The sequence below is a fragment of the Phoenix dactylifera genome, chromosome 1 (assembly GCF_051530095.1).
Source record: "Phoenix dactylifera cultivar Ajwa chromosome 1, Ajwa_hap1_PhDact_Kaust_v1.1, whole genome shotgun sequence".
Classification (NCBI taxonomy): Eukaryota; Viridiplantae; Streptophyta; class Magnoliopsida; order Arecales; family Arecaceae; genus Phoenix; species Phoenix dactylifera.
Window position 1 is genome coordinate 74,027,472 of NC_143190.1, and position 25,385 is coordinate 74,052,856.

The window sequence follows — 25,385 nt, forward strand, 5'->3', positions numbered from 1 at the left end:
GCGCAGGATGCGACGTCCTTTCTTCATCCCGACCGGTTCTCCGACTCCTCCGGCGTGGTCACCCTCGGGCTGAATTTGAACCACAACAGGTTCAATTAGTGGGTGTTAAATGCTAACAATCTAAATTTGTTGTCACCTACAGCCAAACTTCCTTTCATCCTCGTATTTAAAAAATATTTTTTATATAAATATTTTTTATAAAATGATTAAAAAAGAAAAGAAGGCAACTGTACGAGATTAATTAGAAATTAAATATTTTTCTCAAATTATCTTAATTAATAAGATCTGGCAATCTTAATGTATTTCATTTTATGAATAAATCACATGGATTCATCTTCTACGGTGGTAACATACCACTCTATTAGCAAAGGCAAAAGGCGTCGATCCGGTTATCATGGGTTTACAGACCATCAAGAGTAACCTCTCTTAGAATGGGGGTCTACAATACTTTGGACCAGACCATTCTAAACTCTAGCTCTATGCTCGGTAGCGAAAACACACGCTTGATAAAATTCGGAGCCACCGCAGACATGTAATCTTGGAACAAACGTCCTCGCTTCTGATGCAGCAGCCTCTCAGACGCCCGCAAGCTGTTCGACAAAATCCGAAACGAGACATAGTCTCCTGGAACGCGCTGATCGCCGCCAACGTCTCATCGCCTTCAATTAGTACACCCTCGGGAGCAACCTCAGTCAGCTGCCTCCACTGGCCAACTCTAATTAGGCCGCCAATTGCACTCCCTCGATCTTTATGCGAAATGTGGAAGAACAGGATAAGCTTATTTAGTTTTCGAGCTTATGCCAAAGCCAAATGCAGTATTATGGAATGGCTTGAGCGTGTGATCTAATACCAGATGCAATGGTGTGGATGACCCTATTGGGTGCATGCAGAATTCATGGTGATATGGAACTGGCAATCTATGCAGCTTAGCACTTGATGGTATTAGATCCTAGAGAGCGTTCAATTTATGTTCTTTGGGACATGCTTTCTGGTTTTGGGATGTAGGATGGCAGAGCAAACTATTCAGAGGGTGATGAGTAATAGAGGGCTGACCAAGGTACCTGGTTGGAGTTGGATCAAGAACAAGAACCAAGTGCATCCATTTAATGCTGAAGATAGATCCCACCCTCAAGATATGTATGAGAGGTTAAGAGAGTCGATTGGTCTTCCCCTACTGAATATAAGATGCATCATTTTGAATTTGGTTAGTAGAGAATCCACTGATATTGTTCAGCAAGTTTGCTGTGTGATTCTCATTCTATCAATGACGAATTCTTTTTCTTAAATACAATCTTCTATTTAAGACCAGATGCTCAATGGGATATCAATTTATATTTCTCCACAAAATTTGATGTTACAAACTCCAGGAGGATATTACAGACTCAAAAGTTGTGGAATAATCACCTTACGAAATTTGAAACGAATTGCAGATCACTTCTTCCACTGGGGCATCCGCTGAACGGTAACCTGAGGGAGGATGGATGGGATTACTTGTTAACATTTGAGATGGTGAAAGGAATTACAGACTTCGCAACTACAAAAATAGATTTACTTGCAGTACAGGACACACGTTAGTTTTCTTTCTTTCTTGTTCTTGTTCTTTTCTTTTTTTTACATGAGCTCAGATAAGTGGAGCAGGAAACTGCACATTAGTTTTCACATATATAGATATATATAGTTACATAGTTATATTTTGACATCAAGATCTTTGTATAGACTGACTAAAACTTGGATGATTATTCCATGTCTAGTTTCATTTTCCTTTGTGAGACAATGAATGCCATCAGCATCTTAGCTTTAACTTCTGATTCAGAATGCATCAAGAAAAGAAAAGAAAAGTTTCTTGTTGACAGTTGCTTATATGCGTAGTGCTAAAAACTGTACAGTTTGCAGAATGACATAGCTTTTCAGCTAAATCCTTAAAACCATAAAATAGAGTTTTCATGTATAGTCAGTTTCTTGAATCAAAAATAAAGCAACATTTCTGTGATTCCAAAATGCAGACAGTACTCTAGGGATGTGCCTATGTTTTAGCTGGAAAAGAACTAATGTGGATAGATTCTAATGAGAAAACCAAATGCATCGAGCTCCTATCCTAAATTTGCAACCAGATCATAGTAAATCAAGGAAAGAACACTTGAAAAGGGATTGCCTGCTTTAGTGTGTGATTTGCCATAAAAAAATATCAGGGTAGAGATAGAAATCTGTATATTTGGCAGCCACTAGATATGGAGATATCACTGAACAGGCGAGGTGAGCGAATGTATATTCGGCTCACTCAAGTAGATAAAAGTAAGGAAATATTCTGAAGCTTTTTTAAATAGCTAGATAGGAATCACTATTTGGAATCTATTTTGTTGCAAACAAAATGAACAGATTTCACTGCAAGTTGTAGTAGAGGTAAATGCCATACATCAACGTTAAGTATGAAACTCATGGAAAAGGACAACCAGATGTTTATTTTCTTTTCTCACACTAATGAAACAAGAGCAGATGAAAAAGGGGCATCTAGTTTTTTCTTACTAGTGCAATTCCAATGTCTAGATGGATTAAGTAAAACCTGTTGCCTATATTCATGTTTTCCTTAGTTTTTTATTTTTGAGCTGACAAAAACAATATATGCTATGCTTAATTAATAAAAATTATTTCTAGCAAAGGTGTACTTCCTGCTGGGCTGCTACTAAAGACGGAATATGATTGAATAGAGCTAAAAAAATGCCAAATCATGAGTCAGTAATAGAAATTGCAGCTAATAGCAAAGGGCCACTCTAAACACTAAAAAGTGAAAGATAATAGGTGACCACAGGATACCTTCCCAGCATTTTCCTTATTTCCTACAATAGTTTGACAAGCGAGCCTCCAAGATTCGGGTTTCTGTAATTGTTAAAAAAAAAAAGTTCAAAAACATAATTGTATGTTAAAATGACTAAACAGCAGAAACTAGTAAGAAACTTCTAATGGTTCAAATCTTGAATGGAATAAGCAGTTTGAAACTCAAGCACGGCGCAGTAGCATGCCTTCTTCAAGTACCGTTTTTCAGTGTTCGTTTTCTCATTCAGAAGTTCCATGCCATCAATAATCTGCAAGATTGACATCGATAGGTTCAAAAAAGCATCATGCAACTTCTGTTTAACAGTCAACTCCAGGGAAAGATGAAATACACAGCAAGTGTTTTCAGACCATCAAAAGCTAAATACAGACCTGTAAGGTAGAAACTTGGCCTTAGACGAAGGTCAAATGTTCTAAGGCAGTGTGGGCCAGGGTCATCAGACCAAAGAAGATCTAATTTAAACTCTAACTTTGGCAGGCATATGATATTGCCCTGTAAAGTATCTTGTGGGGGAAAACAATTCTCAACTCCAATCTAAGCAAATAGGAATAGGCTTAAACTTATTTTTGCATTCAACCATAAAGAGTTTCTCTTCTCGTACAAATTTCAATGAACAATGACCTCATCTATAGTTACTATCATGTGCTCCAGCAACCAAAAGATATCTTCTGTCCTGGGTAGGGAACTTAGGCGGTGTTTGGTTTAGGGATAAGAAAAGTGAAACAGCAATAGTTATCCCTCCTGGAGTAGTTTTTCCACAAGTTATTCCTGTTTTTTGCTTTGATAGGTATAAATCCAGGCTGAGGATATTTTTGTCAAGAAGGAAGAGGTATAGGAAAGAAAGGCAGCCTTATTCTAGATGTATAGTTATGCCAACCTTCCTTTGAAATAGTAATTTTACAAATAAGAAGGTTCAAATGGAATAGTTGTTCCTCCCTTATTCCTACTCAGGTCAGAATTAGACACATTTAAGCAAAATCTACAACTTCCCTATCTGTTCTAGTTTTGATTTTAATTCTCATAACAATAACATTTGCTCAAGCGTTCTGTTCCATGTAAGGCATTAGGACCTTAAGATAACTTCACAACAGAATGAAAGGACCAAAGTAAGCAAATGTACCTCCACAATGCATGTTCCACAGCTTCCGCCTCCTCCACAGTTCATTACCTTCCCCTGTTTCATTTCATGCAACCCTTCATTATAACTTCAATAAGAGAGTCTTTTGGGGCATGTGCATTTTATGGCAATCATGTTCTTCGGAATGATATGCTGTGTCTGGTTCATGTATAGTAAAAAGTGAAACAGGAGTTGTTAGACAGGATTATGTTGGATTTTGACCCACATGACTGATCGTGGGTGGTTACTAGTTGGTTATAGTAACCACTTTCAGAGAAGATATAGCTCCCATATTCCTGATGGAAGGATATACGAATGGGTCTCTCCCTCTGCCTATTTGAAAGACATAGAACCAGTCTCCATCATAGGGTGTCATTAATGCAGGGGTCAAGAGGGAGAAACAAGCTTTGATCGTTCAGTCATCCATGGATCCAGGTACGCTATCCTTTCATGATTTGTTTATGATTCTATTTACAGTTTTTACATGTGGTATCAGAGCCTGTTTCATTCTAGAACTAGATCACGGTAAAAAGGGTAGATCATTTTGGTTGAAGGCCTCTCGGTTGACGAACAAAAATCATATGGGGTGCGTACCATACTAGATCATATGGTACGCGCTCCTATTTCGGCCACGTCAATATTTTACACGAATCTCAAAAAAAAAACGGAAGAGTCCCAATAAGAGTAGAATTTTATTCCTAACGGGAGTCCGTCAATATCTAATATTCAGAGAAATAAGATAGGAGAACGTGAAGGTATCCATCGCCGTATCAAGTAGAGAGACTCTCCATATCCTCTTTCTTCTTCGTCAAGCTTCCCCTTCTATCCAATTCTTCATCAAGCCATCTCTCCGAGGAAAGAATAAAGACCACATCTGTCGCCGTATCTTCTTTCTTCCTTATGAAGTTTTCTTCGTCCCTGACTTCTTTTCTTCTTTTACGAATGTGAAGGCAATTATCCCTCTTCGGTAAAACTTTCTTCTTTCTTCCTAAACCCACCATCTAGATTCATTATCTCAATAGTGTATGAATCATTATCTTTGTACTCGTTATATTGATCGAGTTATTTCTTCTACTCTAAATTTCAAATGATTGGGAAGATTTTATATAAACTTGTTATACCGCAGGGAAGTTGAGAAAAAAAGGATTTGAATAGTATAACACTATAAATATCTCTCTCGGATGAGTTTGGTAGTAGGAAGTATATTATTTTTTTTTTATTACGTTGATGAGTAGCAAATGCTTGGACCCTAAAATCTAAAATACTACTAATAATAAAAAAGTAACAGCCTGGGAATTTTAACGTCGGCAAACTTATTTAGATACCCGGCACGTTTGACATTAGCACCATGTTCATCCCGTTGGCCTTCCAATGACCATAGCTTTTCTTTTGTTTTTGGTACAAGATAGCTACATTTTTTTTTTGGTATGAGAAAAAGAAGCAATGGCCTTCTGATAAAAGAATTTTTGTTCTCAAATATATAGAACAAATATTGGATAGAGCATCACTCTCAATTGAAAAGGTTTCTACCCTCTTTTTAAATTTATTTATCTTTATATTATATTGTTTTAATACTTAGATGTATTTTTTTTCTAGTGAGAGATCGAACAAAGTCGTGCAAAATTTGTGGTTCAGATATTGCAACATCCAAATTCATGGACTACAAAGAAAAAGTTGGTTGATTGATGCACAAGAATTATCATTATAGTTGTGATTGTGCAGCATTGTCTATTTTACAAGATGTAAAGTTTTGACAGTTTAGATGTGAACATTGATCTATATATATAATGGTTATCACTCTTCTTAGGTTTTAACTGAATTTGTTATCTATTTCAAGGAATGTAAAAGTTTTGCATCTCATTTGAAGTAATACACTATATGGCCAGTTTGAAAAATATGGTATTCGCTATACAGCCAGTTAATACACATTTGGTAATATATTCATCCAACATCCAAATATCTATCTTTTAGCAAATTGATACATAGTACATGGCTAAGTGATACATACTCATCAGCTTTCTGATACATACTTTAAACTTTACTAATACATACTAAGCATCGATCCAATACATATCTTTACATATATCGATACATACTTTCCAGATCATGGTGTTGAGCAGTGTACACTGCATTGCCAAATAATACACACTAGAAAAATGGCCATCCAAGTTTCAATACATACCTTTAAGTATATCGATACATAGTTTCGACAACTTGGTATTCACCAGTACACACCAAATGGTCAAGTGATAAACACTCATCGGCTTCTTCACACACTTTAAGCTTTACTAATACATACTAAGCATCGATCAAATACATACATTTAGGTATATCGATACATATTTTTCAGATCATTGTGTTCAGCAGTGCACACCGCATGGCCAAATGATACACAGTAGAAAAATAACTATCCAAGTTTCAATATATATCTTTAAGTATATCGATACACAGTTTCGACAACTTGGTGTTCACCAGTACACACCACATGTCTAAGTGATACACACTCATCGGTTTCTTTGACACACACTTTAAGCTTTACTAATACATACTAAGCATCGATCCAATACATACCTTTAGATATATCGATACATATTTTTCAGATCATGGTGTTCAGCAGTGCACACTGCATGGCCAAATTAAACACACTAGAAAAATGGCCATCCAAGTTTCAATATATATCTTTAAGTGTATCGATAAACAGTTTCGACAACTTGGTGTTCACCAGTACATACCACATGACTAAGTGATACACACACATCGGCTTCTTAATATGCACTTTAAGCTATTGCAATACACATTAGCAGCTAAGCATCGATCCAATACATACCTTTAGGTTTGTCGATACATACTTTTCAGATCATGGTGTTCAGCATTCCACACTGCATGGCCAAATGATACACACCTAGCAGAATGACCGTCCAAGTTTAAATATATACCTTTAAATATACCGATACATAGTTCCGACAATTTAGTGTTTACGAGTACACACCACATGACTAAGTGATACACACTCATCGGCTTCTTGATACACACTTTAAGCTATTGCAATACACATTAACTTTTGGTGAGGAGAGCTCGGCATCCCGAATGGAACTTGTACTAGAACTTGAAATCTCATCTCTTGAGTACTCTTCCAACTTTTTTCTAGCATAATTTATAAAAAGAAGAGAAGAAGAAGAAAAACAAAATGATAAAAAAAAATTAATTTTTTTAACATAAAAAATTATATACATACTATTCCTCAGATTTCATGAACTCTTAGATACAAAGATCTTAAAAAATAGAGAAATTTCGAGGAGAAAAAAACTCGAGGAGAAAAGGATGGGAGAGATGGGTTGGAGAGATGGCTACAATTTGTAACCAACCCATCTCTCCAATCGCAATAGCTAATGTGTATTGCAATAGCTTAAAGTGTGTATCAAGAAGCCGATGAGTGTGTATTACTTAGTCGTGTGGTGTGTACTGGTGAACACCAAGTTGTCGGAACGATATATTGATATACATAAAGGTATGTATTGAAACTTGGATAGCCATTCTGCTAGGTGTGTATCATTTGGGCATGCAGTGTGTATTGCTGAACACCATGATCTGAAAAATATGTATCGATATACCTAAAGGTATGTATTGAATCAATGTTTAGCTGCTAATGTGTATTTCAATAGTTTAAAGTATGTATCAAGAAGCCGATGAGTGTGTATCACTTAGCCATGTGGTGTGTACTGGTGAACACTAAATTGTCCAAACTATGTATCGATATACTTGAAGGTATGTATTGAAACTTGGATGGCCATTCTGCTAGGTGTGTATCATTTGGCGATGCAGTGTATACTGCTGAACACCATGATCTGGAAAGTATGTATCGATATACCTAAAGGTATGTATTGGATCGATGCTTAGCATGTATTAATAAGCTTAAAATGTGTAGCAAGAAGCCGATGAGTGTGTATCACTTAGCCATGTGGTGTGTACTGGTAACACCAAGTTGTTGAAACTATATATCGATATACTCAAAGGTATGTATTGAAACTTGGATAGCCATTCTGCTAGGTGTGTATCATTTGGCGATGCAGTGTGTACTGCTGAACACAATGATCTGAAAAATATGCATCGATATACCTAAAGGTATGTATTAGATCAATGCTTATTATATATTAGTAAAGCTTAAAGTGTGTATCAAGAAGCCGATGAGTGTGTATCACTTAGCCATGTGGTGTGTACTGGTGAACACCAAGTTGTCGAAACTGTGTATCGATATAATTAAAGGTATATATTGAAACTTGGATGGCCATTTTCGTAGTGTGTATCATTTGGCCATGCAGTGTGCACTGCTGAGCACAATAATCTGAAAAGCATGTATCGATATACTTAAAGGTATGTATTGGATTGATGCTTAGTATGTATTAGTAAATCTTAAAGTATGTATCAAGAAGCCGATGAGTGTGTATCACTTAGCCATGTGGTGTGTACTGGTGAGCACCAAGTTGTCGAAACTGTGTATCGATATACTTAAAGGTATGTATTGAAACTTGGATGGCTATTTTCCTAGTGTGTATCATTTGGCCATGTAGTGTGCACTGTTGAACTCAATGATCTGAAAAGTATTTATCGATATACCTAAAGGTATGTATTGGATAGATGCTTAGTATGTATTAGTAAAGCTTAAAGTGTGTATCAAGAAGCCGATAAGTGTGTATCACTCAGCCATATGGTGTGTACTGGTGAACGCCAAGTTGTCGAAACTGTGTATCGATATACTTAAAGGTATGTATTGAAACTTGGATGGCCATTTTTCTAGTATGTATCATTTGGCCATGCAGTATGCACTGCTGAACACTATGATCTGGAAAGTATGAAACGATATACCTAAAAGTATGTATTTAATCGACGCTTAGTACGTATTAGTAAAGCTTAAAATGTGTCAAAGAAGTCGATGAGTGTGTATCACTTAGCCATGTGATGTGTACTGGTGAACACCAAGTTGTCGAAACTGTGTATCGATATACTTAAAGTTGTGTGTTAAAACTTGGATGGTCATTTTTCTAGTGTGTATCATTTGGCCATGCAGTGTACACTGCTGAACACCATGATCTGAAAAATATGTATCGATATACCTAAAGGTATGTATTGGATCGATACTTAGTATGTATTAGTAAAGCTTAAAGTGTGTGTCAAGAAGTCGATGAGTGTGTATCGCTTAGGCATGTGGTGTGTACTGGTAAACACCAAGTTGTCGAAACTGTGTATCGATATACTTAAAGATATGTATTGAAACTTGGATAGCTATTTTCCTAGTGTGTATCATTTGGTCATGCAGTGTGCACTGCTGAACATTATGATCTGGAAAGTATGTATCGATATATCTAAAGATATGTGTTGGATCGATGCTTAGTATGTATTAGTAAAGCTTAAAGTATGTATCAGGAAGCTGATGAATGTGTATCACTTTGCCATGTACTATGTATCAATTTACTAAAAGATAGATATCGGGATGTTGGATGAATATATTACCAAATGTGTATCAACTGGCCGTATAGTGAATACCGTATTTTTCAAACTGGCCATATAATGTATTACTTCAAAAGAGATGCAAAACTTTTACATTCCTTGAAATAGATAACAAATTTAGTAAAAACCTAAAAAGAGTGTTAACCATTATATATATAAATCAATGTTCATATCTAAACTGTCAAAACTTTACATCTTGTAAAATAGACGATGCCGCACAATCACAACTATAATGATAATTCTTATGTATCAATCAACCAACTTTTTCTTTGTAGTCAATGAATTTGGATGTTGCAATATCTGAACCACAAATTTTGCACGGCTTTGTTCGATCTCCTACTGGAAAAAAAATACATCTAAGTATTAGAATAATATAATATAAATATAAATAAATTTAAGAAGAGGATAAGAAACCTTTTCAATTGAGAGTGATGCTCTATCCAATATTCGTTCTATATATTTGAGAACAAAAATTCTTTTATCAGAAGGCCATTGTTTCTTTTTCTCGTACCAAAAAAAAAAAACTGTAGCTATCTTGTACCAAAAACAAAAGAAAAGCTGTGGTCATCGGAAGGCCAACGGGATGAACATGGTGCTAATGTCAAACGTGCCATGTATCTAAATAGGTTTGCCGGTGTTAAAATTTCCAGGCTATTACTTTTTTATTATTATTAGTATTTTAGATTTTAGGGTCCAAGCATTTGCTACTCATCAACATAAAAAAATAATAATATACTTCCTACTACCAAACTCATCCGAGAGAGATATTTATAGTGTTATACTATTCAAATCCTTTTTTTCTCAACTTCCATGCGGTATAACAATTTTATATAAAATCTTCCCAATCATTGGAAATTTAGAGTAGAAGAAAAAATTCGATCAATAAAACAAATACAAAGATAATGATTCATACACTATTGAAATAATGAATCTAGATGGTGGGTTTAGGAAGAAAGAAGAAAGTTTTACCGAAGAGGGATGGATGCCTTCACATTCATAAAAGAAGAAAAGAAGTCAGGGACGAAAAAAACTTCACGAGGAAGAAAGAAGATACGGCGACCGATGCAGTCTTTATTCTTTCCTCGGAGAGATGGCTTGATGAAGAATTGGATAGAAGGGGAAGCTTGATGAAGAAGAAAGAGAATATGGAGAGTCTCTCTACTTGATACGGCGATGGATACCTTCACGTTCTCTTATCTTATTTCTCTAAATATTAGATATTGATGGACTCCTAACGAATCCCGTTAGGAATAAAATTCTACTCTTATTGGGACTCTTCCATTTTTTTTGAGATTCGTGCAAAATATTGACATGGCCGAAATAGGAGCGCGTACCATACGATCTAGTATGGTACGTGCCCCATATGATTTTTGTTCTCGGTTGACAGTTCAAAGCCATGGACAGTACTCTATAGTCGTAGGGACAAGGCAATGGTCGCTTTGGCCGGCTACCATCTTGGCCACCTGTCAATGGGATTGGACGGAGGCGATCTGACTGTCGCCTTGGCCGGCCATCACTAGAAACGGACCGACGCAGGGGCGGTCGGACCGTCCCAATGTCGGATCTAGCCGGCATATGGCGCCGAGAGCCGACACGGGATCCGGCGTCGACTCTCCGCCGTGGCCTCCATCCCACACATTTATAGATTAAAAAATGTAGATTAAAAAAAAAAACTTACAGGATGATCGCCGTCGGGCGGCGGATTCTTGCAGGTGGCACGACCACCCGGATAGTCACCGTCGGGCGGCGTTGCATCTGGCGACAGGCAACATGATCGCACCCGCCGCTCCTAAGGGCCGACGGGCTGGGTTAGGCGGAACCCCAGCCCACTGGCGTTGCCCCTGGTGGCGTGCGACCGCCGGTGGGCTCGCCATCGGGCGGCAAGTGGACCGAAGGCAGGCGGCGCGCTCGCTGCCCAGCGGTTGTGGGCAGGCGGGCTGGGTTCGGCGAAACCCTAGCCCGCCGCTAAAAGAGGAAGAAGACGGGTTGGGCCGACCCGTCTTCTCTTCCCATTTAATATATATATATATATATAATTTATGGCATAACGAGTCCGGGTTTTGGGTTTCGACCCGAACCCAGAATCGGTAACCCGTCTGCATTTAAAAAAAAAAGGCATAACGGGTTTCGGGTTTTGGGTTTAGACCCGAACCTGGAATCAGTAACCCGTATGCATTAAAAAAAAAAGACATAACAGGTTCGGATTTTTGGGTTTCGATCCGAAACCCGAATTCGGTTGGCCAATAAGAGAAAAATTTTTAGTTAAGCCCCTTTGAAACATTTTATTTATGCAGATACTCCTTCCAGGGCGTTAGAAGAAGAAATTATTTTCATTCAGTCCTTGTTAAATGTTAAACTTATGCATACAATCCTTCCAGGGCTGTTAAAAGAAGAAAATGTTTTTGTTAAGCCCCTAAGAAACATTTTATTTATGCTGGCATACTTCTAGGGCTATAAGAATCAAAAATATTTTAATTTAGTCCCTATAAAACATATTATTTATGCATAGGTCCTTGTAGAGTGATGTGATAAAATTTTCTGTCATTTATTTTACATTTTAGTATACTTGATAGCATAATATGACACATGTACTGATTGTGTAGATTAGTAAAATATTAAATACAAGTTTTATTTTAATTTGTCATATTATGAATTGTCAATTATGTGCAATGTCATTATTTCAATTTGATGTCTATATTATGAAATAGTTTGGTAGTTGCCAAAGTAACCCAACTAGAATGTTTAAAAGACATCAAGTCATCAAATACTCTAATCCCAGGTATTAAGATAGTGACTTTGCAAATTATGACTTACAGTTTTTCAATCATGAGACATTAGGGATTGGTCCAAAGGTGCACCACTTTCAAATGATTGACTTGCTAAGTTAGGATAATTAATGAGTATCTTTGATTTAATAGGTACTAGATGCTCAAAGGCAACAGACCTATTTGAATTTTGGACCTATATCATTAATTATTCCCAGGTGAATTGGGAATCACCATAATAGTAATTTAGTGTTTCATAATTACTACCCAAAGGTGTATTTTAGTAACACTGTTTATATTATTCATTATTATTGCTAACTCAAAGTATTAATGTTGTAAGTATTTTCTTATTGTTGGTTTTCTTATTGCAGTATTTATTCCTATTTCGCTTCATTCGCAAGCTTTATATGTTTCGATATTTAATAGAACCAATTTCTCCGAGTGGAATGAACAAGTCCAGTTTCACCTAGGTGTTCTGGATCTTGATTTAGCACTCCGATCTGAGAAACCGGCTGACATTACTGATATGAGCAGCATGGAAGAAAGATCTTTTTATAAGACTTGGAAAAGATCGAACAGACTGAGTATTATGTTTATGTGGATGAGTTTAGCGAACAACATCAAGTCAATGCTTCATGAATGTGATAGTGCTCAAGCATTATTGAAAACTGTGGAAGAACGTTTTCGATCTGCTGATAAGTTTCTGGCTGGGACATTAATGGCTAAGCTTACCACCATGAAATTTGATGGTACTCGTGGGATACATGAGCATATCCTTGAAATGATAAATAAATGATAAATATAGCTGCTAAGCTGAAGGCTCTTGGGATGGATGTGAATGAATCCTTTTTAGTTCAATTTATTTTGAACTCCTTGCCTCCTCAATTTGGATCATTTCAAATTCACTATAACACTATTAAGGATAAGTGGAATGTGAATGAATTGACCAGTATGCTTGTTCAAGAGGAGACAAGACTTAAGCAACAAGGACATCATTCTGTTAACCTTATAAGTTATGGAGCCAAGAAGAAATGGAAGAAGCCAAGAAAGGGCATAAAGAGGGGACCATCCAAGGGTAAAAAGCCTCATCATGATACCGAGGTTCATAAGAAGAAACGAAATAAAGATAAATATCATTTTTGCAAGAAATTGGGACACTATCAGAAGGATTGCCATAAACGTAAGGCATGGTTTGAAAAGAAAGGTGAGCCTTTGGCTTATGTATATTTTGAATCAAACCTTGCTGAAGTTCCTTCTAATACTTGGTGGTTTGACTCAGGTTCTAATATTCATGTTTCAAATACGATGCAGGGATTCCTTACAACCCAGATACATGATCCAAATGAGAGTTTTATAGTTTTGGGGAATGGGGTCAGAGTTTCTATAACAGCTGTTGGAACCTATCATTTGTTTTTAAACATTGATTGTCATTTAGATTTGCTTCAAACTCTTTATGTTCCTTCTATTTCTAAAAATTTAATTTCTGTTTCTAAACTTGATGTTGAAGGATATTTTTTTAAAATTGGGAATGGTAGTTTGCGTCTTTTCAAAGACAATGTTTTTCTTGGTTCTAGTGTCTTATGTGATGGCTTATATAAAATAAATCTTGATAACTATTTTGCTGAAACTCTTTCGACCTTGCATCGTAATATTGGAATTAAACGAAACCTGATAAATGAAAGATCTTCTAACCTGTGGCATAAAAGATTGGATCATATATCCAAAGAAAGGTTAGAGAGATTAGTGAAGGATGAGATTTTGTCAAATTTAGACTTTACTAATCTCGGTATGTATGTGGATTGCATTAAGGGAAAGCAAACCAAACACACAAAAAATTGCCATAAGAAGTGAAGAACTTCTTGAAATTATCCATACAGACATTTGTGGGCCTTTTGACTCTCCATCATTTCGTGGAGAGAAGTATTTTAACATCTTTATTGATGATTTTTTACATTATGGTTATGTCTATTTATTGCATGAAAAATCTCAAGCAGTGGATGTCCTAGAGGTATATATTACTGAGGTTGAAAGACAATTAGATAGAAAGGTGAAAATTGTCAGGTCTGATAGAGGTGGTGAATATTATGATAGGTATGATGAAACAGGATAACATCCTGGCCCATTTGCTAAACTCTTAGAAAAGTATGGCATACGAGCTTAGTACACTATGCCGGAAACGCCACAGCAGAATGGAGTAGCTGAAAGGTATAATCGTACACTTATGGATATGGTTAGGAGTATGTTGAGTAATTCTCTGTTACCCATATCGTTGTGGATAGAAACCCTTAAGACCGCCGTATACATATTAAACATGGTTCCTAGTAAGGCAGTTCCAAAAACTCCTTTTGAGTTATGGATAGGAAGAAAATCGAGTTTAGGACACCTGCATGTTTGGGGTTGTCCAGCGGAGGCCAGAATTTATAATCCATATGAAAAGAAATTGGATTTTAGAACGATTAGTGGATACTTTATAGGTTATCTCGAAAAATCCAAAGGGTATAGGATTTACTATTCTAACCATAGTACGAGAATTATAGAGACCGGTAATGTCAAATTCATTGAGAATGGTGAAATCAGTGGGAGTGATAAACCACAAAATGTGGAAATTCAAGAAGTTAGGATGCAAGTCTCTTTACCCATGACTTCTAAGAAAATTGTTGTTCCTACAGTTGTCACACGGTTTGATAATAATGAACAACAAATTAATGATCAAATACTCCATGATGAAGTTATCACCACTAAACAAGTTGTAGAAGAATCACAAGGGATGACATTACGGAGATCTCAAAGAGAAGAAGATCTGCCATTCCAAATGATTATATGGTTTATCTACAAGAATTTGATATTGATATAGGGACAAGAAAAGATTCGGTTTCTTTCAAACAAGCCATGGAAAGTGTTGATTCTACTAAATGGATTGATGCCATGAAAGATGAGTTGAAATCAATAAATCAGAATGAAGTCTGGAATGTCGTTGATTTGCCCGAAGGTTGTAAGACAGTTGGGTGTAAGTGGGTCTTTAAGACCAAGCTCGACTTAAAAGGCAATGTTGAACGATATACAGCCAGACTGGTAGCCAAAAATTTCACTCAGAAAGGAGGCATTGATTATAAAGAGACCTTTTATCCTGTATCTAAAAATGACTCATTTAGAATCATTATGACTTTGGTTACACATTATGATTTAGAGTTGCACCAAATGGACGTGAAAACTGCTTTTCTGAATGGGAGTTTAGATGAAGAAGTCTATATGGACCAGCCCGAAGGTTTTTCATTAAAGAAAAAAGAACATATGGTTTGCAAATTCAGAAAGTCAATATATGGTCTTAAACAAGCTTCCTGACACTGGTATCGTAAGTTCAATGATACCATCACTTTCTTCGGTTTTAAAGAAAACATCGTTGATCGGTGTATACACCTGAAGGTTAGTGGGAGCAAGTTTATCTTTCTGGTTTTATATGTTGATGACATATTGCTTGCCAGTAGTGATCTTGGCTTATTGCATGAAACTAAGGTTTTTCTCTCAAAAAACTTTGAAATGAAAGATATGAATGAAGCCGCCTACGTGATAGGCATTGAAATATTTCATGGATTGTTAGAGTTGTCTCAAAAGGCATATATAGACGGAATTCTAGAAAGATTTGGCATGGAGAACTGTTCAGCCAGTATTGTTTCAATTCAGAAAGGGGATAAATTTAGTCTCATGCAATGCCCACAGAATGAATTAGAACGTAAGCAGATGGAAAATATTCCTTATATTCCTTATGCTTCTGCAGTTGGTAGCTTGATATACGCTCAGACCTATACCAGACCGGACATCAGTTTTACAGTTGGAATGCTAGGCAGATACCAAAGTAATCCAGAGATGGATCACTGGAAAGTTGCAAAGAAGGTGATATGATACTTGCAAGGAACAAAGAATTACATGCTTACATATAGAAAGTCGGATAGTCTTGAGATGATTGGCTATTCGGATTCAAACTTTGTTGAATGTATGGATAGTAGAAAGTCAACATTTGGCTATTTGTTCCTATTAGTTGGAGGAGCAATCTCATGAAAAAGTGCCAAACAGACAAGGACTGCTTCATCCACCATGGAAGCAGAATTTGTGGCATGCTTTGAGGCCACGGTTCATAGTTTGTGGCTGCGTAACTTCATCTCGGAACTTGGGATTGTCAACTCTATTGCCAGGCCGCTGAGAATCTTTTGTGACAATACTGCAGCCTTCCATTTCGCCAGAAACGACAAATATTCTAATGGTGCCAAGCACATTGAGCTTAAATATTTTGTTGTCAAGGAGGAAGTTCATAAACAAAATGTGTCTATAGAAAATATGAGGACAGAGCTCATGATTGCAGATCCTTTGACAAAAGGTTTACAACCGAAGACCTTTAAAGAGCATGTTGAAAGAATGAGTCTTTGTTGTAACCCATGATATTAATTGAGGATTGTATTATGTATATTTCTTTGACACTTAGATATAATTAATTATGTTTCTGATTTTCCTGTTCTTCAAATATATGTACATGTATGAGTTTGAATGTATGATCATAGGAATTATCTCTGACAAAGATATAATGTTTGACCATTATAGATACTTCTTATTTATGGACTGTGATTAAATAATTTACTGGTGTTGTGGTACTTGGAAGAAACTGTCATTTTGGTGATATGGAACCGCCATGACTCGTATTAGTAAGTTGTTTAATTATGGTATTATGATGACCAAACTGATTGTGGATTGGAATGATGCGCGCCTAATGTTTAAATTATTCTAACCAAATTATAGTCATATGGGCCAAGCGGGAGAATGTTGAATTTTGACCCATATAACTAATCGTAGGTGGTTACTAGTTGGTTATAGTAACCACTTTCAGAAAAGATATAGCTCCCATATCCTTGATGGAAGGATATACGAACGAGTCTCTCCCTCTGCCTATTTGAAAGACATATAACCAGTCTCCATCACAGGGTGTCATCAACGCAGGGGTCAAGAGGGAGAAACAAGCTTTGATCGTTCAATCATCCATGGATCCAGTTACGCTACCCTTTCATGATTTGTTTATGATCCTATTTACAGTTTTTACAGATTATTCTTTTATGGGTTTTATTTCGAGATGGAATAGCTATGGCTGCTGAGGCTATCTTTATCCGTATAAAAAGAAAAACATAATCAAGCAATAAAATTATTCCAGCCATCCCTCTGGATGGTTATTCCAGGACTAAGCAGGTTTAACAGGAATACTTATTCCTTCCGAATAAAGTTTATTCCAGGCCCTATTCTTGCTTTGCTCCTGAACTTTTTTTTTTTTGATAGTCAGTAATCACTAGATTGATATAATAAATCCGTTTCTACCCAAAAAAGAAAAACCTATAATAATGTTTATCAAAAAAGCCTATAATAATAAAAATGTACCCAAAAAAGCCTAAATAAAAGACATCAAAACCAGCCATCCATGGCCGAACACCGCCATAAAATAAGATTAGAGTTATCAGGAAGAGAAAAGGTTGGACTAGTGGGCGTTACGTATGCGGCGTAGAGCTCGATCTGGTTGTCGAGCATAATGTCGCGAAGAAGCTTCTCTCCACTGATCGCCGACGCCCTGTCCACCGGATATGACCCATCCACTCCCACTTTCGGCTGCCAGCACCAAAAAAAATTGTAATTGATACCAATGTAAAAGAAGGAATTCGAGAGGCCTTTGGATGAGGAGTAAAAACAAACAAGATACGGGGCGTTACCCCGACGAATTCGAGCTCGATCTGAGGCGGCTTCTCCGGTGTCGACGGAGGTGGATTCGAAGCTAAGCGAGAGATGGAGATGGAATGCTTCGATTTAGAAGGAGAAAAGAAGAGATTTCTCCTGTATCTATAGTTGCTGCTACCGCTACCCCTGGAAGAAGGAGAAGGAGAAGGAGTAGGAGTAGGAGGAAGTGAAGAGAAGGGGAAGGCTTCGGGCTTTGGGTGGAGAGCCAGAGAGACAGAAGCGATCGCGGTGGCCATTCCTTTGCGTCTTTCTTTTTTAAAAAAAAAATAAAAAGTTTTGTTTAAACTTTCCTGCCGTTTTTATTGTCGCCGTTGCTAGATAAGTTAATCCGCGAGGAAGTATGGGATATAATGCGTCGCGCTCTGGGCCACACGATTATGGGATCCGGTGGAGAGTTCCGAGAGGTTCTTCTCGTCCGTCGACCATCAGCAGCGGATAACGGAGGCTTGTACCGTGTGCAGCTAGACCGTGGCTTGATGTCCGTCGAGATCTCCGTGGCTGATATGTTGACACGTGCACTATTCCAGCTGCTTCTGGTTCGAGAATAGGGTCTTGGATAAGTCTTATTCCAAACGAAATTTGCAGAAGCGGGACACCAAAAATGCTGGCTTTTGAATAAATATCTATTTCGACATGGGTTGGGTTGGGCCGCACTCTACAGGTACAGCAGGTCAGAGCAGTTATGCTTGAAGATGACTCGGCCACGATTATTAGTTGGATCTAGAAAGTCACTCGCGGTGAGTATAGGTGTCATCCCCTACTTCGAGACATCCGGACAATGGTTAGTGGTGGCATGGCGTTCCACGCCAAGTATGTATATAGAAAGGGCAATAAGGCCGCGAACTGGATGGCTTCGTATGTGATCAATTACTCCTTCACTCCGGATATGCTCTGTAGGTAGAGGAAAGGGAGCTGCCTAGAGTGCTCTAAGATATATTGTTTCTTGATTTCTTCATATGTGTTCGTATAAGAATTGTATGAATCATCTGTTTTAGCAAAAAATAATATTTTATAATCGCAAAAAAAAAATGTGTTTAAGAAAGATTTGAATGATTTTATTCGTCAAACAATCTTTTCCGTAATCTTGCCCCTCCTTTTGGTCATCTTTGGCTGTCAAACAACTAACCAGATGAACACTTCTAATTCTAGGTAATCATCCTTATTCAATTATCTATATATTAATAATTTTCTTGTTTAGTTTTAGACATGCACATAGGGTGCAAAGACAATGGGTGATATTGCTTTATTTTCAAATGTAATTATCAACAATTTGTAGTATTAACTAATAATAGTTTATTATAACATTGGAGAACAACAATGGTTTTTAAGTAGAATACCTAACTTAAATTTTATAATTGGGAGGCTTGTATGTGACTTGAAATCATGAAATTTATAAAAAATATAACTCCTAAGATAATAGATTTTTAATCCTTTCCTCTAAAGAAAAGAGATAAGAGATATTGATGATGGGTTATAGTACAATATTTCTATCTAATATTTTATTTTATATTTTAGAGCGAACCAAGAGACCTAACTTTATTTTGAAACCCGTAAGGTTATATAAATGTTTTCTTATACATTGCAATAATTAATTTTTTATTAAAAAAATAATAGTTTTAGCTTTTTATAGGAGAAAAAGAAGCATTTTGGATGTGAAAAGATAAAAAAGACGATGCAACATAATGAGATTTTTTTTAAATATCTAACCCTTTTGTTCAGTTTAGTAACCAAATTTCTAAAATAGAAGATTTTTGAATATCGCTTACCATATCGAAAGCAGACAAATCCATACAGCTTTTTGAATATGACCTATTTCAATATCATCTTATATGCACTCTTTTTTATTTCTCTCTCCAAACTATTTAAGATATAACAGTATACAAATACATGTAAGAGTTGGATGCATTTATAGAGCCCTTCTTTTTCCTTCTGGTAAGAGGGAGGATTTGGAAGTAAATTAGATGGTAGGAAAGATGATGAGAAAACCTTTGGATCAAAGAATTTGAGGATAAAATAAAAATAAGAAAAATTTATATTAAAAAAATAAAATAATTAATAAGAGATATTCAGAAAAAAAATTCAAGGAAAAATTGAATTAATTTTTTAAATAAAACTATATTTTAAATTTTAATGTTGGTCTGAGAAAAAGAAAATAGAAAAATAACGCAGTTGCTTCTTTCCACCGGACGTTTAAACGTCACCGCCGCGGCGGAGATGTGCTACAGAAAATTAAACCATTTAGAGGTGTATTTGCGGAAAGGAAAGAGAGGGGGGGAGAGAGAGAGAGAGAGAGCGAGGATTCCTTCAAGCGAGAACGTAGGATTCTTGGAAACCCTAGCTTCCTCTCCGAAACCTAAGAGCTCGACGACGATGGTCGGAACCCTAGCGGGCCTCCAAGATCACCTGAAGCTAGCCAGGGAGTACGCGCTTGAAGGCCTCTATGATACCTCCATAATCTTCTTCGACGGCGCCATCGCTCAGATCAACAAGTAATTCCTTGGATCCCGCTCCCTCCCATCTCCTCGTATTCGATTTAAGAACAAAATCCTCCGTTCTTCTTTCCCTGCCTGTCAATAATTGCAATCAAGATTTCGAAAAATCTTTAATTTTCTTTCAAATAGGCTGGATCTAGTTTCTTGCCAAATTTAGTTGACTGAGTAAAGGTAGCTTTTTTATTACAAATTCCATCATCAATTTCTTATGTTTTTTTTTTATGAAGGTCAGGGCCTTAGTATGTGTAGGACTTCTTCCATGGTCTTTGCTGTTTCCTGTGGCACCCGAGAGGGGTGTGGTTATAAGACCTCTTGGAGAAGTTAATGCATGCCATCGTTGGTTGCTGGTTCAAAACTACTTTGTGGAGAATGATATCCAGCTTGATTTCCTCATTCGGGCACCGTTCACTTGAACTGATTGGTTTTGAAAATCGAAATAGCAAGTCTTTGGGGTTGGGACTCGATGTGCAATGCAAACAAGGGGAGAAGAGAATCATTGCTAACAATGTTGATATTAGTTGCTGCTATTTTTTCAGTAGAACATGATTAAATTAGATTTATTGCTTAACGTGGTTGCTATGTCCTATGTGCATTTCTAGATATTTGAGATTGAGAGTATTAAACCACGAGATGATAGTTTCCACCAATTTTGACAAGTTCACTGTTGAGATATGTCTCATCTCTTTCTGTTTTCTTTCATCTCTTTTTCTTTACTTAGTTAACCAGATGGGATTTGATATAAGTCGCTACTGTCTCAATGAGTGTGTTTAAACTGACAAATCTCTATTATTTGCCACGTGGATGATGAAGCAATATCTCATTTGCTCCTCAGTTGTCTCTTTCCTTGACAAATTTGGCAGGGATTGTCAAGTTCTGTACTACGATGATGGGCAACATACTAACCAAACAGCTGTATTATGAAAATGGGTTGTCTGAGAGGATGATGCAGGCCAAGATCTTCATGTTGCAAGGGAAGGTTTTTGTATAGGTTGTAGATCGACCATTATAGAAAATCTAGTGTGCCTTTTTTTTTCGGTTGAGTGCATTGTCAGTATCAACAGAGCAGTCTAGTCGGGGAATGCTCTACTATCTTTTTCATCATTTCTCTAAGTAAAAGATTACTGCCTAAAAAAATAAGAAGCCTTATTTTAATGGTACTTTCCAATGGTTGGCATTTAAATAGAATTCTATCTCTGCTTACAGGCATCTGAGCACTCTGGATGATGCCATCATTCGTTCAAAATGGATGAACTGCAAGAAGGCTATTTCTGAGGAATTAGACATTGTCAAACAGTTAGATGCTGAGTTAAAGGCTTTCAAGGAAATTCCCGTGTCCAGGCGGTCCTCTTCACCCCCAATACCTACAAAATCCTTTGTTTTCCAACCATTAGATGAATACCCAACCTCCTCAGGTGCCCCCTTGGATGATCCTGATGTTTGGAGACCACCTAGCCGAGATCCACAGAGCAGAAGATCCTCGAGGGCTGGGCAAGCAGGTACGAGAAAATCTTCCCAAGATGCAACATGGGCACGTAGTTCATCTAGGGCTGGAACAATTGGACGTGGGACAAAGTCAAGTGCAGGTAAAAGTAGTTCGGGTGTCAGATCATCAACATCATCTGGACTGTCAGGGAAGAAAGGCAAATCAAGCTCTAGCAAGGCAGATTCACAGGTAAATTTTGTACATTTAATTGGTAAATGCGACTTTTCTTTGTGTTGCTGTCATTGTTTGCTGGTTAAAGATGAAGCAGCCCTTTTTCAACTATTCTGAACGGCAAATTACCAATTGCAAATCCATAACTTCACATACGTAGTACTCTTACCAATTGCTTTTCACTTTTGCTTGTCATTTTCTTTTGTTCATGTAAAATTGTATACGATGAGGCAGCTGCCATTTTCTAACAAACACAAGGAGTAACGTTGATAGCTTGTTTTGCCTTTCCTATGTGAATTTTTATAAATAACTTTGTTCGGACTTTGAAATTCCATTTTAAGCAGTAAATGAAAAGCCCATCATCAAAAACGAGAAATGAAGGTATCTGCAACCAATTTAATCCATTGAATTTCCTGTCATCAACTGTAAGCCTAGACTTATAAGTAAGCAACTGTCATAAGGTATTTAGAAGTAACTGAAAATCTACCGTTATTGGTGAACTGCATACAAGGCCCTGTTATTGTTCATCCGTTTGCACAAATGAGAATAAGATATAAAAGCTTGTTGTTTCCATCCATTACATTAATCTTGTTCAACAGAAGAAAAATGCCTTTGGAAAAATCTAGGGCTGTTGAAATTTACAAAACTGTTTTAGGCAGAAGGAATAAGACAGATTAAAGCTCACTGCCCTTGTTTAGAGAATCATCTTATTTGAACTTTCAAGGTGATGTACAAACTGTTCTTTTGGTAATGTGACATTGTCACTCCTCATGATTCAATTCATCTGTGAGTAATTATCTCATTTTTGTAGCCACTATTAATTTTTATTCAGATTTCCCTTTCACCATTATGATTTTTGTCAATGATATTTCTCTCATGAATTTAGTATTGATAATATGTTTAGGCTTTCATGATTACTGATATGCTTGTGGCATTCTAGAGTGGTGATGCAGAGGAAGGAAAGCCAAAAAGGGGGCAGTACGAAGGACCGGATACAGACTTGGCTGCGATGCTAGAAAGGGATGTCTTGGAGACTAGCCCTGGTGTAAGGTGGGATGATGTTGCAGGGCTCACTGAAGCCAAAAGACTTTTAGAGGAAGCTGTTGTTCTTCCGCTATGGATGCCCGAGTATTTTCAGGTACTTCTCGACGAACTTATGACATAAAATGGCTAACTGCATTCCCTTGTCTAGTTAAAGGTTTCTGCTGGTCCTATATCTTAAAAGTCTTATTTATCACAAGCAGAATAATCTAGGAGGTCAGTTGGCATGATGGGGACCTTTTCTGCTTCCAAAGTTTAAGCTCATTATTTCGAAATCCAATTCTAAACAATACAAAACAAGTTTTTAGATAAGATAGTTTCACTAACAATCAGCTTCTTTGTATTAGCTATACTTGGATGCTGGTTAGCGGGCAATTAAAATAAAGTCTTAAGAAGGGTATGGTGTTCAAGGCTCTGTGTAATGTATCTGTTTTCCAGGGCATTCGTCGGCCATGGAAAGGTGTTCTTATGTTTGGTCCACCTGGTACTGGAAAGACACTTTTGGCTAAGGCTGTAGCTACAGAATGTGGTACAACATTTTTCAATGTTTCTTCTGCTACATTGGCTTCCAAATGGCGTGGAGAGAGTGAGCGCATGGTTCGCTGCCTGTTTGATCTTGCAAGAGCTTATGCTCCTAGTACAATTTTCATTGATGAAATCGATTCTCTTTGCACTTCTCGAGGGTATGCATACCAGGAATCTCATATCCTATCAATTTTATTGCCTTGTGCTTGAATAATTTTCTTTTGCCAGGTCATTCCTTTTAATCCATAATGGTTTATCTGGAGTGTTTTAGTTCAAATGCTTGTGATAGGTAAGCTTACTGGTGGATGTATTTTTATCAAACAAATGTATAGTATATCATAGATCACTGGATTTATGAGGCAAGGACATTTATTCCAGTCTTATTTGATGACAATAGCTATCTTTGAATTGGTTAATGATTAGGCTTATGATAGAAGATGTGAATAGTGATCACATTCATTGGCTTCCTTGCTTCCTTTTCTTGTTTATAATTCTCCATTATGGCGGTTCTCAAGTTTGACCAGGTGGTGATGTACATTCATGAATTTCATCAGTTTGCTTTCATTTTTAGCAATATATGATTGAGGATTTGCTGATTGTCAAATGCGTGATTTTGTTCAGAGCTTCAGGTGAGCATGAATCATCCAGAAGGGTGAAATCTGAACTTTTAGTGCAAGTGGATGGTGTCAACAACAGCTCTAGTGAAGATGGTCAACGGAAAATAGTGATGGTCTTGGCAGCTACTAATTTTCCATGGGACATAGATGAGGCACTTAGGTTGGAAGCGGAGCAACTCTAGTAATATGAATTTGCTGCTGCAGTGTTCAGCATTTGATTATTAAGCAAGATCTTTTTACAGCAAGCTGTTTGAGATGGCCATCTTTTAGATCCCCAACCTTTCCTTTGTTCTGATGTTTAGCTGTTTATGCATTCTTGTGATACAGGAGACGGCTGGAAAAACGGATATACATACCTCTTCCCAATTTTGAGAGTCGAAAGGAGCTTATCAAGATTAATCTAAGAACTGTTGAGGTATGATTTGCAGTAGGATAATACATTCAAGCTCTTAAATGTTTCTCTTACGATATCATTTAAAATTTTGACATGAAAATTATAGAAATTGTGTTAAATTTTTGTTTCTTCTTGCTTGTATATCTGTGGTTCTCATGTATACTATGAACAGGTAGCTCCGGATGTAGACATCGATGAAGTAGCTCGCCGAACTGAGGGTTATAGTGGAGATGATCTCACAAATGTCTGCCGAGATGCTTCATTGAACGGCATGAGGAGAAAAATTGCAGGCAAGACAAGGGATGAGATCAAGAACATGTCTAAGGATGAGATCTCAAATGATCCTGTAGCCATGTGTGACTTTGAAGAAGCTCTGAGCAAGGTCCAGAGAAGTGTTTCTGCTGCTGATATCGAGCGCCATGAGAAGTGGTTTGCCGAGTTTGGATCAGCATGATACTCAAGTGAATTTCTGGAGCAGGTTGATTCGCAGTTATCAAAATCCATGGTCATCTCTCTCTCTCTCTCTGTTTTTTTTTAAGATGCCATTTTCTGGGCTCTGCATCATTTGAGCTATGTTTGTGCTAATGTAAGTTATCAACATATGAAACTGTAATGTCAAAGCGACTGAAGGTGCTTATTGAAACTATTCTAGATAAAATTGTTATATTAGTTATTATCT

General features: G+C 37.1%; 2 protein-coding genes across 13 annotated transcripts; one reads left to right on the top strand and one right to left on the bottom strand.

Moving 5' to 3' along the window:
• Positions 1-284: 284 nt before the first annotated feature.
• On the bottom strand, positions 285-18,257 carry LOC103722715 (2Fe-2S ferredoxin-like superfamily protein). 10 transcript variants are annotated; one of them, XR_015973720.2, is made up of 8 exons: positions 17,959-18,255; positions 17,744-17,857; positions 3,951-4,004; positions 3,018-3,080; positions 2,812-2,874; positions 1,405-1,467; positions 1,062-1,171; positions 285-746 (listed from the first exon to the last, which is right to left on the bottom strand). XR_015973720.2 is itself a non-coding variant. In XM_008813369.6 (7 exons), the coding sequence occupies exons 1-6, from the start codon at positions 18,217-18,219 to the stop codon at positions 1,432-1,434; spliced, it is 591 nt and encodes a 196-aa protein (XP_008811591.3). In that variant the 5' UTR covers positions 18,220-18,255; the 3' UTR covers positions 285-746; positions 1,405-1,431. The 10 variants fall into 10 exon arrangements, 6 of the variants coding, with proteins under 6 accessions (XP_008811591.3, XP_038974977.3, XP_008811594.3 ...); XR_003388641.4 differs by having other exon boundaries at positions 1,062-1,174; XR_003388642.4 differs by lacking the exon at positions 1,062-1,171 and having other exon boundaries at positions 3,031-3,080; positions 17,959-18,256.
• A 1,871-nt stretch (positions 18,258-20,128) lies between these two features.
• LOC103722716 (katanin p60 ATPase-containing subunit A1) lies at positions 20,129-25,364 on the top strand. Of its 3 annotated transcripts, XM_008813375.6 has the most exons (8): positions 20,173-20,472; positions 21,336-21,463; positions 21,679-22,147; positions 23,070-23,267; positions 23,609-23,853; positions 24,317-24,472; positions 24,640-24,727; positions 24,879-25,364. In XM_008813375.6, the coding sequence occupies exons 3-8, from the start codon at positions 21,722-21,724 to the stop codon at positions 25,158-25,160; spliced, it is 1,395 nt and encodes a 464-aa protein (XP_008811597.1). In that variant the 5' UTR covers positions 20,173-20,472; positions 21,336-21,463; positions 21,679-21,721; the 3' UTR covers positions 25,161-25,364. The 3 variants fall into 3 exon arrangements, with proteins under 3 accessions (XP_008811595.2, XP_008811597.1, XP_088567966.1); XM_008813373.6 differs by lacking the exon at positions 21,336-21,463 and having other exon boundaries at positions 20,129-20,472; XM_088711840.2 differs by lacking the exon at positions 20,173-20,472 and having other exon boundaries at positions 20,920-21,463.
• Positions 25,365-25,385: the final 21 nt, after the last annotated feature.